The 18,676-nt window shown below is 31.7% G+C and overlaps 1 protein-coding gene across 12 annotated transcripts in view; it reads left to right on the top strand.

Annotated features, from left to right (window-relative positions):
* Positions 1–18,676, top strand: part of LOC127726199 (uncharacterized) — an 88,941-nt gene that overhangs the window by 12,394 nt on the left and 57,871 nt on the right. For 6 of the 12 annotated variants that reach the window (XM_052233484.1, XM_052233486.1, XM_052233489.1 and 3 more), the window contains exons 7-17: positions 4,612–4,884; positions 5,086–5,251; positions 5,978–6,103; positions 7,238–7,363; positions 11,242–11,476; positions 11,988–12,108; positions 13,863–13,993; positions 14,350–14,514; positions 14,814–14,831; positions 17,114–17,252; positions 18,242–18,363. In XM_052233484.1, coding sequence (XP_052089444.1) covers positions 4,612–4,884; positions 5,086–5,251; positions 5,978–6,103; positions 7,238–7,363; positions 11,242–11,476; positions 11,988–12,108; positions 13,863–13,993; positions 14,350–14,514; positions 14,814–14,831; positions 17,114–17,252; positions 18,242–18,363 — 1,622 coding nt within the window. Of the gene's footprint in view, positions 1–1,504; positions 1,616–1,802; positions 1,995–4,611; positions 4,885–5,085; positions 5,252–5,977; positions 6,104–7,237; positions 7,364–11,241; positions 11,477–11,987; positions 12,109–13,862; positions 13,994–14,349; positions 14,515–14,813; positions 14,832–17,113; positions 17,253–18,241; positions 18,364–18,676 lie in introns of those variants that run through there. The other 6 variants (XM_052233488.1, XM_052233485.1, XM_052233495.1 and 3 more) reach the window with 5 other exon arrangements.

The raw sequence follows: 18,676 nt of genomic DNA, 5'->3' as shown, positions 1-18,676 counted from the left end.
GTCATAATGTATGTACAACTTCCTAGGTCAAAGGTCAAGGTCATAAACTTCGGTTTCAGTTGACAACCCCATGTCCAATGATAAAGATACAAATTTTTTACCACACATTATTCAGAGCGGGGCCCACAGAGATAGCTCCCATCTCAATGATATCTAGTTTGCACTAGAAACATGACTAAAGTACATGTAATAGTAGTTCAGAAATTAAAAACAAATTTCACATATGTCCACTTATTATGGCAACAAATCATTACAAAATTTGTCTTTTGGTGTAAAATGTTTTGATTTCCTTGTTTTTTTTATCTCTTTTTGAGTATATTTTGGATTGGAAAATGTGGGCCAACCTGAAGAAAAAAAACCAACTTAATATTTGGTGGTTGAATGTAAAAAAAATTATAGAAGTTTTTTTTTTAAATTATTCGATTGCATTTTACTACAGCCAATGTTTCCACAAAATAAATATGGATTCAAAATGCAGAAAACAGTATTTTTCAACAGTTTCGGGAAATATGGGCATCAAACGATGTCATGACATAGCAAATCTTGTCTTCTTCATTCATATTTCTTGATTTTATCCTTTTCTCTATTATCATGATTATTATGATGAAATTTAAGTGTCTGAGATTCTCAAAAAAATGCATTTTCCTCAGTCTTAAATGGGCATTATTTTCCTTTGGTCCTTAAAGAAAATAATAATCGGGTACAAGAAAAGAATTAAAATAAAATGGCGAACATGTTTTGCTCCTGAAATAAAATTGTCTGATAAAAAACCACACTACACTAGCTATAGGTCAGCAGTTTTTATATGCCCATCAAAGATAGAATATATTATGGTACACTATTATTTGAACCTCCATCTGTCCATCAGTCCACATGAAGAACACAAGCTAGAGAATGTTTTGACCGAATTTCATGACACTTGTATGTAATATTTATACCTTACTTTGAAAGAGGGTGGCATATTGTTTTACCACTGTCTGTCCGTCTGTCCCATGAAATATACTGTGTGATTAGTTTTCAGATGTATCACTCTTTAACTTCCTGTTTACCAAATGCTTATCTTTTTGAACACATACTGGTAATTGCAATGTCTAAAATTTTCATCACATGAACAGTTATGTTAAACATTACCCTTCACTCTAGATAAGATTGAAGCAGGATAACTGGAGAATTTATTTGTACAAGTACATAAAAAGCAAACATTTATTTCTATACCTGTCATTTGTACAATAGCTGACTGATTGCAGGATAACAACATTGAATGATGCCCAGCTTATAAAGTTAGATTTGACTGTAAGCCATTATTGATTTCATTTTTTATAAAAAAATTTAAATATAGAGATATTTAATTACTCAAAGTCAGTGGGGTGTTCAAATTAATTGAAGTATAGAAAATCATTAAATGACTTTAAAGTTCCTTTACTGTACAATGAAATGAATCCATTGATCCTAACCCTGCTTTTGTTTTAGAAATGACTTCTGTTTAAACTTAATCATTTGAAGGATTTAATTATGTATTTACAAGGATATAAACTTTGTATTATTTCCTATTTGGAACCTCTAAAGTGAGAATGCATGATAACTAAGATTGCAGGTGATTTCATATCTGTGACAGGTATACTACTTTTGCTTGATTAATTTTCACCGGTGATAACCCAACATTTATTTTTCTTTACTAAGTTTGAAATTTATTATATTTTTCTCTTTACAATTTGGTCTACCTACAGAGAGAAATGTAGATGATTTATTTTAAGTTTGAGACGATGTTGGTGATTACTTGGACGTTATATCAGGATTAATGGTCGGTGTAGTTTGTACACTGTGTTTACAAGGAATCTTGTGTCAATAGTAATAGTTATAGTGTAAATATGAACAATTATGATTACAATGAAGTAGAAATAATGGAATAGAATTGACAGTGCGTTTAGACTCTCAACATTTAACTATTATACCATTATATATATATATATTGGAGTAAATAAATTCTCTCTATAGTAAGTTATATGTATTGTACAAATTATCAATAGACATTTATATATTCAACTAAAACAGAATAAGACAGAAAATAAACATTTGTTATGAAAGGTATGCTTCAGTGACAAAATAGACAATCAACTATTACTGATGAAGATTATGACTCTGTGAAGAACTAGAGGACAAAATAAAAAACTGTTTGAGACAGGTGTAATTAGAAGAACTATATAGATAATTATGATTAATGAGTGACTGACTAGTGCATTCATGTGTTAATTGATACTCAATACAACAATATGATAAATCAATACTGTCTCTACATCTATGATTGTCAGTTGCATTGATTCTAATTACAACAACTTTACTCTTAATTCATGCCATTATAGAGCATCTAATGGCTGCTTTCTATGTTGGTCTGTCAACCTTTCTAAGATACCATTGTCAGTTCAATTGATTCTAATTACAACAACTTTACTCTTAATTCATGCCATTATAGAGCATCTAATGGCTGCTTTCTATGTTGGTTTGTCAACCTTTCTAAGATTTGATTTGATTTTTGGTGTTTTAACGCCACTTTTAAGCACCGCTTTTGGGCTATTTCGTGGCGGCCAGTTTTTATTGGTGGAGGAAGCCGGTGTGCCCGGAGAAAACCACCGACCCTCGATAGGAAAACTGACAATCCTAATCAATTAAGATTGGAGTCGAGTGCACCTGCACGAGCAGAGTTCGAACTCACAACCTCAGTGTTGACTGGCTAGTGATTACAGTAGTAACTACTTAGACCACTCGGCCACCGAGGCCCCCTAAACCATTCTAAGATACCATTGTCAGAATATAAGTTAACTTTGTTTTGACCAATATCCCTCTTACACACTTACACCAGGAAGATACCTCATTTTAGAGAATTAAGGTATGCCCAACATAAAGGAAGGCACATTTTGATCTTCTACTTTGAAACTATTCGGCCAGTCTAACCCAAAGCATGTCCAAGACAAAATTTAGCTACAATATTAACGATAATTGAATTTTGATATCAACAGTCACCTTATATTTTTTTTAAAGAGGTATGATTGCCAATGAGAAAACTTTCTACAAGAAACCAAATGATGTAGAAGTTAGCAATTATTGGTCTCCGTATCATGGTATGGCCTTCAACAATGAGCAAAACCCATACCACATAGCAAGCTATAATATGCTGTGACATAACAAATGTAAAACAATTCAAATGAGACAACTAACAGCCAGATTTATATACAAAACAATAAAAAAGAAATATCTTAGCCCATTGAAGAGAGTCCTGATTAGGATAAAGTGTCAGAAAAGTTTGATTCAGTTTTCAAAATTAGCTTACTCTGTATTCATCTGTTTCAAGTGTTCATATTGATGATATCAACAAATCTGATTTGATATTGATATTTAAGTTTCTCATAGTTCATCTGTTTAATTTGTTTAATATCGACATCCAAAATTTCTCTCAACTGATCTGTACTTTATTTTCCTCTGCTACAAATGTCAGGACAACATTATTTAATATTGGCAATTCTATAGTTCAAATGTTCATCTGCTTCAGTTGTTGGTATCTTTAGCTTCTCTAGTTGTGATTCATCTGTTTAACTTGCTCAGATATCAATGATATTGATGATATCCAATCAATATCAACATTTTAATTTTCTGCAAACTGACCTAATCACACTAACTGTAACAAATTGTTGACGACATCATCGCCACCGATGATGACACAAAGGCCACCAATATTTGCATTTTACTATCAAAATTAGAAATAGGCCAGACATATTTCTGTGTCAACAGTTTATGTTTCCCCTGATTCATCTTGACATTTACTGAGTGTGTTATGATAAGTTTTTCTACCTTAATTTACATAGTTTGACATAGTTATGTAATCATGTTTATACTAGCTACCTAATTATCACCTACAAAACCATGTCCACACTTCACAAGTCAGTGAAATTTGTTTTAAATAGGTAAACAGTTAACATTAAATCTTGTCTATCCAATCCCTTGCACTATATATACTAGTAAACAGTGTGTAATACCTTGTTCAAATTTGGAGAAGTGACCACAATGATGGCCTTGTAAATATACGATCGAAAAATTGTTTACAGTTCAACCAATCATCTTGTCATGAAATAGAAGTTTCCTCATAATATAAATCCAAGTGGAAGAAATATTATGTTATATTATTTCCATTGGAACAAATATTACATATCAAAGATATATAAACTGATCATCGATATTGATTCCATATTACCGGTATGTGGATATTATCGATATCATTGATATTGACATCTGGGTAAGTTTTGAAAAGATATCCTAAAAGTTCAGAATTTTTCTATAAGGGTCAAAATGATTCATGATGGCCACGGTTTATTTAACCTCTCACAAACTGTGGATGAATTATTTCTTTAGTAAGTCGTGTAACAATACCACCTTACATGGAGACTTTCACATGGTTTACTTAGATATAGATTGTGAAGCAGTGAGTAAATTGTTCTCCTGTCTTACTACAGATACACAAATCTCCTGGTTCTCTTGGTGATAGTGGAGACATTCCACATGGTTTATTTAGATATAGATTGTACAGCAGTGAGTACTCATATAATATTCTCCTGATTACAGATACACAAATCTCCTGGTTCTCTTGGTGATAGTGGTGACACGCCCCCTGGATCCCCACGAGAAGATATAGATGGTTCAGCAGTCAGTCCAAACTACATTGACAGTTTGATTAACTACAGTCATAAGAATGAGGATGATGATGAGGGACCTGAGTTTGAAGTAGAAGTTACAATTGGACCTGACGATTCAGACATGCACGAATCACGGAGAAAACTGTCTAGGGGTAGGACACCATCGGCAAGTTTCAGGAGAGATCAAGTTTTATCAGATCAGGTAATTATATAAGTACAATTTTATCAAAACATTAAAGCTTAAACAAAGAATTTTTTTACTTGGATTGAAGTATTATTTGTTTTGCATTTAGAGGTTTACAAGGAGAGATTATTATTGAGTACATAGTAAGTTGAGCTGACATTTCATTACTTATTTATACTATAGACCGAACAATATATTACACATGTCTCTATGTTTCAGTCATCAAACATATCCATAGCGTTACCTAAGAAGATGATTCACCCTATCGCTAGCTTGGTGAACCCCCATGCCACCCTAGCGGCAGCTGAGGCCAAGAGGGCCGAGGAGGAGTATTTGAATTCCAGGCAAGATGTTTACACACCATTAAGGCCAAGCAGACACACAAGTAAGATTTTATTAATGAAAAGGTCATGAGGTTTTGGTTATGGTAGAAACAGAGCAGATATCTGAGTATTGTTCTGAAGATAAGGGAATTAAAGTATAGAAATTGAAGTTGTTCTGTTGAATCAAAAAGATATACAATTAAGGTCTGCTGATTATGGTTAAGTATTAGTATGGGAATTCATGGTTGAAGAGAGGTTAAGATTAAAGTCATCTGAAAATCTTGCTGGTTAAAGAACGAAGTGGGCATCTTTTTATTAGGTATTTTACTTAAATATTAGCCACACATCAACTTTTAAATAATCATTCATTTTACACACATATATAAGTATTGTTAGTATATTTAAAAACTCATGGTGATAGTAAACTTTTAATTTATTGACACATAATGACACATTGGGGGTATTGCCAAACACAACACAACACTGCCTTTTTTATCAAACATTAAATTTTGTATATCTGGTGGTTGTTACACACGTTTATACTTTCAGGGCTATTCAAGAAAAAATGTATAGGGGGTTGGAAGGCATTTTATATAATGAAGCAAGGATGTTCAAAACAGTCTTTACAATATAAATGCACATTTGATATTGTTATAAAGCTGTATGAGTTATAGTTCACAAAAAGTGCCTGCCATTACCTGATACATTTTTCTTGGAATAGACAAAAGCAAATATATAATTTTGTTTACATGGTGGTAGATGATTTGCTGTATACACATTGTTTATAGGTGCACAGATAAGAAGTCACATGACAACACCAGTTGGTGGAAGGCCTCTGTCTAACACAAGGGCAGAGAATCTCAATCAGTGGAAAAACTTCAATCAGGATTTCTCCTATGGTCAAGATATATTAGGTATTGAAGGATATAAACCTTGGTTTTTAAAGTGATTAAAGTTTATTCAGATTTCAAATATTATATTTAAGTACCCCAAAATTGAAAGCTTAGGACTAGGAAGATTTTTACAGTGAATTATTTATTAAGAGTTATCTCCCCTACAATGAAAGAGTTGTCCACCCTATAATGATAGAGTTTTCTCCCCTACAATGATAGAGTTGTCTACCCTATAATGAAAGTGAATACCATTGTAAATTATGACAGAAAAGCTAAGGTGACATATTACAACATGCTTCTTTAGGAAGAAAGTCAAAATTTGATAATGAATCATTCAAGTATCAAGTTTTGTATGAATTAAAATTTAATTTTTATCAAGTATCGAATATTCCGACATTAGTTATTAAATACGGTGGTAACGTAATTCCTATTATCATGCCTCCACGTAAAGGTGCTGGGGAATGAAGTTTTACTCTTTTCCATCAGATGTGAGTTCCATTCAATAGCTTAGGTTAGCATTGACCAAATCTTATAAAATTTGAGATATCCTTACTATAAACTTCTAGACCAAAGTAGAGTTTAAATTTGATATTTTCACACGAGGTGTTTTAAAGTTATGCCCTAATGATTGATAAAATTACCAGTTATTTGTAAGCAAGTTTTAAGAATTGTATCTTCTTTGAAAAATGTTAATATTATTTAATACTTAAATAAATAGACAGCTTGTGTTAAACTTCCTGTTCTATGCTAACTGTCTTTCTCCTAAGCTTATATTTATCATTTCATTTTAATTATCATTTTGTTTTGTTTGAAAGAAACTGACTCTTTCTATTTAGATTATAGTTCGCTATGCTTGATTTTTTTACTATTATTTTTTACCAGATTTTTGTTTGATGATGTTGTCAGTGTTCCACTCAAGTATTTCTGCCCAATTAGAATTATACCTTGTTTCTTATCAGATATGTTTTTTGGGATGGAAATCATTTTTGCCTAGAAACATAAGAAGGGTGTGGAAATTTGGTTTGATTTTTTTTTACTTTTTCATTGTAATGATTTTACATTTAGAAGAGTCAGTTTCTTTCACTTATTTGCACTGTAATCCTGATTTAACTGTGTATACCTCTAATTTAACCAATGATTTATTTGTAAACAAAGGAAAGCTGAACTTTGTTGGTCGCAGTGGAACAGCGCTTGATGTTCGCTACTCATCACATGGACAAGGCGAGTCCCCAGAGAATACTACTCCATATGTACTGGCTTATCTGGCCAATCAATCACTTGGTATACTTCAGAATATTTTTACTTTTTGTTAAAAGCACATTTTAGATATATATTTATTTGCATGTGGGATTTTAAGAAATATATTGGTGTGAGGCACCTCCCATGTATAGTAAGAGCATTTGGTTTTAGAGCTGCTACATTGTATAGATACAAGCTGTATATTGGTGTGAGGCACCTCCCATGTATAGTAAGAGCATTTGGTTTTAGAGCTGCTACATTATATAGATACAAGCTGTATATTCAAGTGAGGCACTTCACAGGTTGTATAAACACATTGGTTTATGGACTATACATTATATACATAAAGTATTACATATTACCTATAAAGTATTGCACATTACCCATTAAATATTGCATATTACCTATTAAGTATTGCATATTACCCTTTTGTATTACACATTACCCATTTGTATTACACATTACCCATAAAGCATTGTATATTATCCTTAAAGTATTACACATAACCCATAGAGTATTACACATTACCCATAAAGTATTGCATATTACCCATAAAGTATTACATATAACCCATAAAGTATTGCATATTACCCATAAAGTATTACACATAACCCATAAAGTATTACCCATAAAGTATTGCATATAACCCATAAAGTATTGCATATTACCCATAAAGTATTGCATAGTACCCATAAAATATTGCATATTCCCCTTAAAGTATTACACATTACCTATGAAGTATTACATATTACCCATAAAGTATTGCATATTACCCATAAAATATTGCATATTCCCCTTAAAGTATTACACATTACCTATGAAGTATTACATATTACCCATAAAGTATTGCATATTACCCATAAAGAATTACATATTCCCCATAAACTATTACATATTACCCATAAAGTATTACTAATTACCCATAACATATTGCAAATTACCCATAAAGTATCATTATTACTCATGAAGTATTGCATAACCCATAAAGAATTATATATTTCCCATAAATTTATTCATATTAAACATAAAGTATTGCATAACCCATCAAGTATTGCATATTACCCATAAAATATTGCATATCACCCATAAAGTATTGCATATTACCCATAGGGTATTGCACATTACTCATAAAGTATTACATATTACCCATAAACTATTTCAGTATTACCCATAAAGTATTGCATATTACCCATAAAGTATTGCATGTTACCAATATTACCTATTAAGTATTGCATATTACCCATAAAGTATTACATATTACCCATAAAGTATTGCATGATACCTTTTAAATATTACATATTACCAATAAAAATTCCATTAAGCCAATAAAGTATTTTATAGTTTCGTAAGCCATTTTTAGCTCACCTGGCCCAAAGGGCCAAGTGAGCTTTTCTCATCACTTGTCGTCGTCCGTCGTCGTTAACTTTTACAAAAATCTTCTCCTCTGAAACTACTTGGCCAAATTAAACCAAACTTGGCCACAATCATTATTGGGGTATCTAGTTTCAAAAATGTGTCTGGTGACCCGGCCAACCAACCAAGATGGCCGCCATGGCTAAAAATAGAACATAGGGGTAAAATGTAGATTTTGGCTTATATCTCTGAAACCAAAGCATTTAGAGCAAATCTGACATGGGGTAAAACTGATTATCAGGTCAAGATCTATCTGCCCTGAAATTTTTAGATGAATCGGACAACCCGTTGTTGGGTTGCTGCCCCTGAATTGGTAATTTTAAGGAAATTTTGCCGTTTTTGGTTATCTTGAATATGATAATAGATAGAGATAAACTGTAAACAGCAATAATGTTCAGCAAAGTAAGATCTACAAATAAGTCAACTTGACCAAAATGGTCAGTTGACCCCTTAAGGAGTTATTGCCCTTTATAGTCAATTTTTAACCATTTTTCGTAAAGTTTTGTAATCTTTTACAAAAATCTTCTCCTCTGAAACTACTAAGACAAATTTAACCAAACTTGTCCACAATCATCATTAGGGTATCTAGTTTAAAAGATGTGACTGATGACCCCGCCCGCGAACCAACATGGCCGACATGGCTAAAAAATAGTACATAGGGTAAAATGCAGTTTTTGGCTCATATCTCTGAAACCAAAGCATTTAGAGCAAATCTGACGAGGATAAAATTGTTCCTTATGTCAAGATCTATCTGCCCTGAAATTTTCAGACCAATCAGGCAGCACGTTGTTGGGTTGCTGCCCCTGAATTGGTAGTTTTAAGAAAATTTTGCAGCTTTTGGTTATTATCTTGAATATTATTATAGATAGAGATAAAGTGTAAACAGCAATAATGTACAGCAAAGTAAGATCTACAAATAAGTCAACATGACCAAAAAAAGTTAATATGACCATAATTGTCAATTGACCCCTTAAGGAGTTATTGCCCTTTATAGTCAATTTTTTACAATTTTCATAAATTTTGTAAATTTTTGTAAATTTTTACAAAATATTTTCCACTGTAACTACTGGGCCAAGTTCATAATAGATATAGAGATTATTGTAAGCAGCAAGAATGTTCAGTAAAGTAAGATCTACAAACACATCACCATCACCAAAACACAATTTTGTCATGAATCCATCTGTGTCCTTTGTTTAATATGCACATAGACCAAGGTGAGCAACACAGGCTCTTTAGAGCCTCTAGTTTAGTTTGCAGAAAAAGTGCACGATTCCCAGAAGGCATTGCATAGTTCCTAGAAAATATTGCACAATACCTACAAAGTAATAAATATTCCTTATGTATTCACAATACAGTGAATGCATTGCAATATACCCAGAAATCATCACTTATTTCCCATCAAGTAATGCATAATGTCAAACACATGAAACAGACTTGTGCACTCAAATACACATACAGGTAACAACACACTAATACACATACAGGTAACAACACTAATACACATACAGGTAACCACACACTAATACACACTAATCTCTATATAAAATAACTCACTTCTTTATTACTGTTTCTTTTCTTTATCTGTTTATAAACAACATAATTTTCATTCAGTAAACACATCACTTTTATATAAATATAGTATAATGCTTTCATAGTATCATGCAATTCACAATAAACTATTAGTAATGTAACATATTTTAAAGATTGCAAATTAGTATTTTCAATTAACTTGTAAATTTTAAGTGCTTTCAAAGAGGACAATGATTTGTTCTCTAAAGGTATCCAATTGGTAGGTATGGTCATGAAATTTAATATCAGTAACAAAATCATAGATTTATCAAAATTTACAAGTAAAAACCAAGTGTGAAAGAATTTTAATGCATATATCACTTTTATATTAGGCTTTGCATGATCTTAGGTTATTTTATAAACCAAATTGTTTTCGTTATATTTTTTTATTATCGTGTAACAGATATGAAGGATTCAGCTTTATATGCAACTGCTTAATACATTACTAAAAAGGCCAGGATTTAAAATGTCAAATTTATAATATGACTTTAATTAACTTGAAATTTTCTTGCAAACTTTGTTAAAACCAAACCTGCAGAGTATAGATAACACATGCATTTGGTTTGACATGTTTTAATGTTCAAAAATTTTCTATTACTTCATAATTATGATTTTTATTGTAGAAGGTTTAATGATTAATTGAAATATAATAAAATAATGAAAACAATTTGGTTTAGATTAATTTTATTCTTTTACACCTTTTTAACAAATATTTATTTGAATTTATCTTGATAATTTCTGTTTGTCTCTTAGAACCTCATTTAGTTTCTGTTTTCATTCTAAATTGATAATCATATTATTTTAAAATTACACATATTTTCAACTCTAAAAATAGGATAAAAATTTAAAATGTAATGGTTTAAGTATAGGTTTATTTACAGTTAATCAAAACTAGTCATTCACATATTTTTAAATTAATTATTCAATTACTTATTAAGTGATGCAGTCCGCCCCAATCCAAGTGGACAAAGAAAATCGCCTTTTAAATCGGCCGCTTGAAGAGTTTTATGAAATGGCAGAGGATTATTGTCCATCTAAACTTCCTAAGTATCATCATCCTGTGGTCAGCAAACCACCGACTCAACCGAAGTCAGCTCCACCAAAGTCTTCTCGATCAGATGGAACCAGTAAATCAGCCAGAACACATCAACTTGGTAGAAATCTACTAGAAAAGTGAGTCCTTCAAACAGTTTATTGTTATTGTTTATAAGGGAATCAATACATTGATATGATATTGATTAATATGCTTGTTTCATTTACGTTTGTGCTTTTGTAAAACAGGGAAGATGAGAGCCTACAGTTAACCTCTGACCTTTAACAAGTAATCAACAAGTTTGAATCCTTGACATAACTTCTCATTTTTTTGCCAATGATTAGAGTGAGTTTAACTTTTACCACTGTAATAACTGATTTGTGTGTTAATTTTCTTTTCTGAAGAAAAGGAGATTTGAGGCATACTTCAATGAGACAACAAACCAACAATACAAATAATCAATCAGCATCTAAAGGTCAACTGAGTCACATTCTGTAAAGAGCTCAAGTAATCTTACATGTAAAATTTTCTTTGAAATATTTTCTTTTTTAAAAAAGGAAGCTTACAATACACAACTGCAAATTGACAAGCAAAAAATAATTCTAGAGACAAAAAGATAAGATTGTGTTTTTATCGGTTATTTTATTACAGGGATGATAAGAAGTCAGAGGTTAAGGACAATGATAACAGAAGTAGGTCAGAGGTCAAATTGGACGTAGTTGTCAACATGATAGAGTCTGTTTCAGAAGATATGATCCATTTTAAGGAAAAGGTAAATGAAAATTTCCTATTATTTGAAAAATTCCAGACTTCTAATTAAATGGTTTTGATAACATAATTATACCCCACGCAACGAGTTGCGGAGGGTATAATGTTTTTGACCCGTCCGTCTGTCTGTCTGTCCGTCCGTCAGTCCGTCAGTCCGTCAGTCCTGTTTCTTGTCATCGCAACTCCTCTCAAACCACACAACAGAATTTCACGAAACGTTTTTAGATAATAAGGACATACTATGTAGTTGTGCATATCGACAGGAAATTGCGATTCAATTTTTTTTCTAGGAGTTACGCCCCTTTGAACTTATTTACTTTAATGTACTACTGCAACAGTTTGTCATCGCAACTCCTCTGATACCACACAACAGAATTTCATGAAACCTTTTTAGATAATAAGGACATACTATGTAGATGTGCATATCGACAGGAAATTACGGTTCAATTTTTTTTCTAGGAGTTACGCCCCTTTGAACTTATTTGCTTCAATGTACTACTGCAACAGTTTGTCATCACAACTCCTCTGATACCACACAACAGAATTTCATGAAACCTTTTTAGATAATAAGGACATACTATGTAGATGTGCATATCGACAGGAAATTACGGTTCAATTTTTTTTCTAGGAGTTACGCCCCTTTGAACTTATTTACTTTAATGTACTACTGCAACAGTTTGTCATCGCAACTCCTCTGATACCACACAACAGAATTTCATGAAACCTTTTTAGATAATAAGGACATACTATGTAGATGTGCATATCGACAGGAAATTACGGTTCAATTTTTTTTCTAGGAGTTACACCCCTTTGAACTTATTTGCTTCAATGTACTACTGCAACAGTTTGTCATCACAACTCCTCTGAAACCACGCAACATAATTTCATGAAACTTTGTAGATAATAAGGACATACTATGTAGATGTGCATATTGACAGGAAATTATGATTCAATTTTTTTTTCTTACACATATTTTATTTCTACAATGACAATGTGAGGACGTGGTGTATGTGAGCGCGCTCACTAAGGTTCTTTAATGTCATAGTATGAAATTAATAAGGAAAGGAATGTATATGTTCCCTAAAGTTATCTCCCCTAGAGTAAAGATAATAATTTATGGATGGAAGGTTAACTCATAGCTCCTTGGGTAAATTCAGTAAAAAATCTCCCATTGACTTCAATGCAAACCTATAAATAGAATTAAACTGATACCTGGTTTACCTTTAGAAGTCAGAAGCTTTCATATATCATTCATTGAAGTATAATTGTAGCCCCATCTTCAGCAACAATATTTTTTTTGCCATTCACATGGCCTTGTTTACAAACACCATAGATTCGCACTATATTCATACAATGAATCCCATTACTTTTCAACCTGGTAGTAAAAAATTAAGTGCATTTAACATTCATTTTTAAAAATTTTTATCCATCTTATGAAAAATATATTTTACAAACATTACCTACCAATCAGTGGAGGACAGGACTTTAGTGTTATCCATACTACTTGTATGGAATACTAGATACATAGCAAGGAGCCATACCCCAGTTGAGCTAGACAGCACATCTTGAGGTTGCAAATATGTTCCAAAAACCATAAAGTTATATTTGGAGAGTTCTAGGCTCTCACGATTATTTTAAACCTCTTTTGTAGATGTCCAAACCACTTTACAAATGCTATACTTAACAATAGTCACATTTTTTAAAGTTTTACATAAACCACTCACCTTTCTTTTTATAACATGACTTTTATACTTTCAGCTTGCACCTCAGCCTGTTGCAGGATTCAGACAACCAGCTAGTACAGGAGTGTCTAGGAAACCTTTGTCCAGACCAGCAACAGCCTCAGGAATAAGAAGTTCAAGCCCTATGATGAGGACTAATTCTCCAGTGTATGAATTGTTGTACCATCAGAATCTTTAGATATTTACCTGCTATAGTTTTAAAGTTATACCCCATTTCATATTGGTTATCTCGTCTCTTTTTGACAAAAATTTTCAAAATAATTTCTTTGTCTCTCTGCCATCTTTCCTTTTGTCCGTGTGGAACAACTTAATTTATATTCCACTATTTATTTTCTGTTTTCACTATAACAATATCATTATTAATATTTTAGGACTTATTTGCTAATGTCCTTATAGTAACAGCGTAAATAATAATTCAGTATTTATTTTTCATCAATCCTTTAGAAACTGCTTAATTAATATTTTTGACTTTTTAACATTTTGTATATATTCTTATTTTACAGTGGTAACCATGACAACCTTGCACGTTCTCAGTCCAGCCCTTACCTGTCAGAGGATATTTTGATTGTTGAGGAAACATCTAAATCAGCTCGTTCCTTACCGTCTAATCGAGTAGTGCAGGCCATTGATTGGCGAGGGAAGATAGCTCCTGATTCAGTCCGATACAAGTAAGGATGTGATATAGTTAGATATTTAACTTAGAACTATGAGATAACTTTTGCAGAGAAATATTAGTTTATGTCAATCACAAATTTGATTGTTGCAAATTAAGTTTACAGGTGAATCTCGATTTTGATGATATTTAGATAATTGTCCCACATTTTTTAGACTTAGGCTATTCTTGATGACTGAAAATAGTAAGCAGCCATTTGATTTTGATAATTTTCAGATCAGTATACTTTCATGATTCATGAAAATTTATACATTGTTGTGTTGCAATAAACTTGTATTAAATCTACTTTGACAGTGAAAGTCAAAATGAAAGGTATTTTTTATATAATAACTGCTTTATAGTCCTTATATATAGATCTACTTCTTATACACTAACTCAAATAAAAAGAAGGAATATTGTTTAGGTGTACATATGAAAAATAAATAAAATGACAATGAAGACAGTTTTGTAAGAAAATAACTATGAGACAGGATAAAACAGGAATTCTTGTTAACCATCTTATTTTTGGCAATACATTTTTTTAGGTTTGTGCCCTCTCAAGCCAACGTCTTGTGATTTAATATTATGATATTGTTACATTTTTTGTTTATAAAAGAAGATCTCAACTTTGATATATTTGCGGATATTAATATAAGTGTTATTTTTCTACTGTAGAAAATATTTAAATCGCTTGAGAAAATTAATTGGTTCAAAGTATGTTGTCCACAATGCTGAAATGAGGTGAATTTGAGATTTGACATGATTAATATTTTGCACAAAATCATGGAAGCAGATCAGATTGGATAAACATATTTAAAAAAAATCAAAAATAGTGCAATAAAGTTATTGGTTAATTTCCAAAAACTTGATATTAATTTGATAAACAAAACGCAATTTATTAACTTCCTTCTGGTGTTATTTATATGAATACAAAAAAGACTGATATTTCAACAATATTAATCTTTTATTGCTTTTATTGTCCCCGCGCAAGATTTTTATGAAACTTATACCATAGGTTTATATCAGCAATGTTTTGGATGAGATCAAAAATCAGTGCCGATCAATTATTTTTAAAAGAGTTATGCCCCTTGGAAACATTAATTATATGGAAAATTGCATTGTTAGCGCTCATGTACAATTCATGCCAAAACTTTATGAAACTTGTATCATAGGTTTATATCAGCAATGTCTTTGACGCTTTTGAAAATAAGTACTGGTCAAATATTTTTAACGAGTTATACCCCTTAGAAATATTAATTATAACAGAAATCACATTGCATTTTCTCTGAATCCTTCATTTCTCTATTGAAAATTTTAAAGAACAAATAAAAAAATTTTTTTTAGTTATTGCCGTTGTACATGGATAGCTAAAATATGTGCAACGCGGTGGACATTGGAACTCTGTTCTTTTATTCATCTTGTACTTTAAGGGGACTATTTAATCATAATACTTCCTTATTCCAATCTCTCCAAATCAAAAACGTATAGTAGAAATATACTGCTCTCAAATCTATACACCTGTGTTTAACATGTATAATACTGTATAAACTAAAACATAGTATTCCCCTTGCTTAGATCTTTGTATGATTGAAATATCCCTCCTTTATAGACATATTAGAAGAAAATATTTCTGTGTTACCATGATACAACTACATATATCTTTTACAAGCTTAAAATAACTAATTCTATAAAACTACAAACCTAGCCATCACATAAAGGTAATAACATCACAAACGCTTATTGTTCACACACACTGCAAACAAATTGTTTTAACACACTGATAATTATTTTTTTTATTATTTAATATGACACATTTTCACAATTATTCTGTTTCACATTATATTTTCTACAATATTATTGGTTTTTAAATATCTTCATGTTGATGATTTGTTCTCAAAAGCTTTAAATGCTGAAAATGGAAATTGAACTAAGGGAGAGAAGTTGTCAAATAAATCTTTAATAAATTAAATTTAGATTCTACAGGTGACCCAAAAAGGTGGCTATATTGTTTTCCAGACATTTTTGCAATGTTTTTATTGTTGCTAATATTGCGACAGGATAGGTTTTGCCAAAATAAAAAACATTCATTTTCAATCTTGATAGCATCATTTGTATGGAGTTTTTCTTGAAATGGAAACAGTATTTAACATGTTTTAAATCCATTGTTCAACAGTTGCCATATTAAATGGATGCATAAATTTCTGATTGTATAGTATCTGGAGTTACTGTAAAAAAATGTTACAAATATATGTTCTGGAGCTGGTAAATGACTGTTAAAGTTATCAAAAGAAATGTGTTTATAAAAACATTCCACATTGTTTCCATGTTGGATAAAAAGATGGTTAATTGATTGTTTGATGTCCAGTGGAAATTACAGACATAATAGACATAAACTATTGAAATGTTAATAGTGAATTTTTAGCAAATCTACTGTGGAAAACACTCAAAATATAGAAAAAAGTAAAATTAAGGTGAATTGTTTGTAGCTGAGTAGACATATATTAAGTTTGAACCTTTGATTTCAAAATAACTTGAAGCATTTAAGCGTCACTCTTTTCTTAGTGAGTAGTATTATTTTACTAAATTGCAATGGTCTGTATAAATGTACTTTGTAGATGGCAGAAAACTCAGTTTGGTGGACATACATATGTTAAGAAAATGCCCAAGGGTAAAAGACCTGTAGGTGCTACACATGCTGGAAACCGTCCTAAAACTGCTCCCGTCACAGCCAGGGAAAAATGGAAAACAGAAAAGGTACTACACTCATTCCTAAATAGTTGGATTTATGCATGGAAGTTTTCAGGAAATTGCTCAATTTTCAAATTTTGACATTATTTATTATATGCTCCATATATTCCTTTACAAATTATTGTATTTTCCTGATTTCCAAATTTTGGTTCCTGTTGTACTTTAGCCCATTAAGATTGACTCTTTAATGTAGGAATAGATTACCTTAGCTGTATTTTGCAAAACCTTTCAGAATTTTGGGTCTTCAATGCTCTTCAACTGCATACTTTCTTTGGCTTTTTTAACTTTTTTGATTCAAGTATCACTGATGAGTGTTTTGTAGACAAAACATGTGTCTGGTGTACAAAATTTCAATCATGGTATCTATTATATGTTTTATTTATGTATCAATCTGTCGTCACTGTGTTGTCATTTGGATAACATATCTGGTATTTTGTTGGATCCCCTTCAGATTAAGCCTTGATTTTTGGTGTTTTAACGCCACTTTTAAGCACCGCTTTTGGGCTATTTCGTGGCGGCCAGTTTTTATTGGTGGAGGAAGCCGGAGTGCCTGGAGAAAACCACCGACCTTCGATAGGAAAACTGACAATCCTAGTCAATTAAGATTGGAGTCGAGTGCAACCGCACGAGAGGGGTTCGAACTCACAACCTCAGTGTTGACTGGCTAGTGATTACAGTAGTAACTACTTAGACCACTCGGCCACCGAGGCCCCCGATTAAGCCTTGAAGCAAGCAGATAAGTTTGGTGATTGGTCTGTTACTCTATGATGTTTAGTTGTATGTTGTGTAAGCAATTTTACAGATTGGCTGGGAAGTCACATCCTCTATTATAATACAGGAAATTTTGTCTTATTGTCTCTTAAATTCTATTTATTTAACAAAATAAATACATGGAGACATTTAGTATGCCTGGATAAGACAGCATCCCAACAAAAAATCCAAGAAACCTAGGTTTTTATTACATTCATTTCATCATTGAAAATTTTTAATTTCAGCCAAGTGATCACAACACACGAGTTGAAGGTCAAGCTGCTACCAATACCATGACACAGGTGGACCAGAATGTTGTTGATTCCATGATGGTAGTCAATCATATTCTCGGCTCTAGTGATTCAAGGTAAATATTCAATTTAACCACCCCTGTTTATAAACTTGTGTGTTCCATGATTGAGTCAGATTAAAGCCAGTAGAATTGACATTTACTGTGTCCATGCTTTTCTTACGAATATCTGACAATGCTCTATTTTACTTTCTGTTCTGAAAATTGTTTCAGGATCATCAGAACTTCTTGTAATGATTCAAACCTTTAAAAATTTGGAAAAAGAAATTTCATAATTATTATCATAACAAAAAGAGATAGAGGCTTTGACAGATCGTTGTACAAGAGGTATGGACATAGGATCTTTATTTTAATCATATTGATTAGCTGT

This window comes from Mytilus californianus, unplaced genomic scaffold (genome assembly GCF_021869535.1).
Source record: "Mytilus californianus isolate M0D057914Y unplaced genomic scaffold, xbMytCali1.0.p SCAF_17, whole genome shotgun sequence".
Lineage (NCBI taxonomy): Eukaryota > Metazoa > Mollusca > Bivalvia > Mytilida > Mytilidae > Mytilus > Mytilus californianus.
This window is presented reverse-complemented; position numbering and strand designations above follow the sequence as displayed.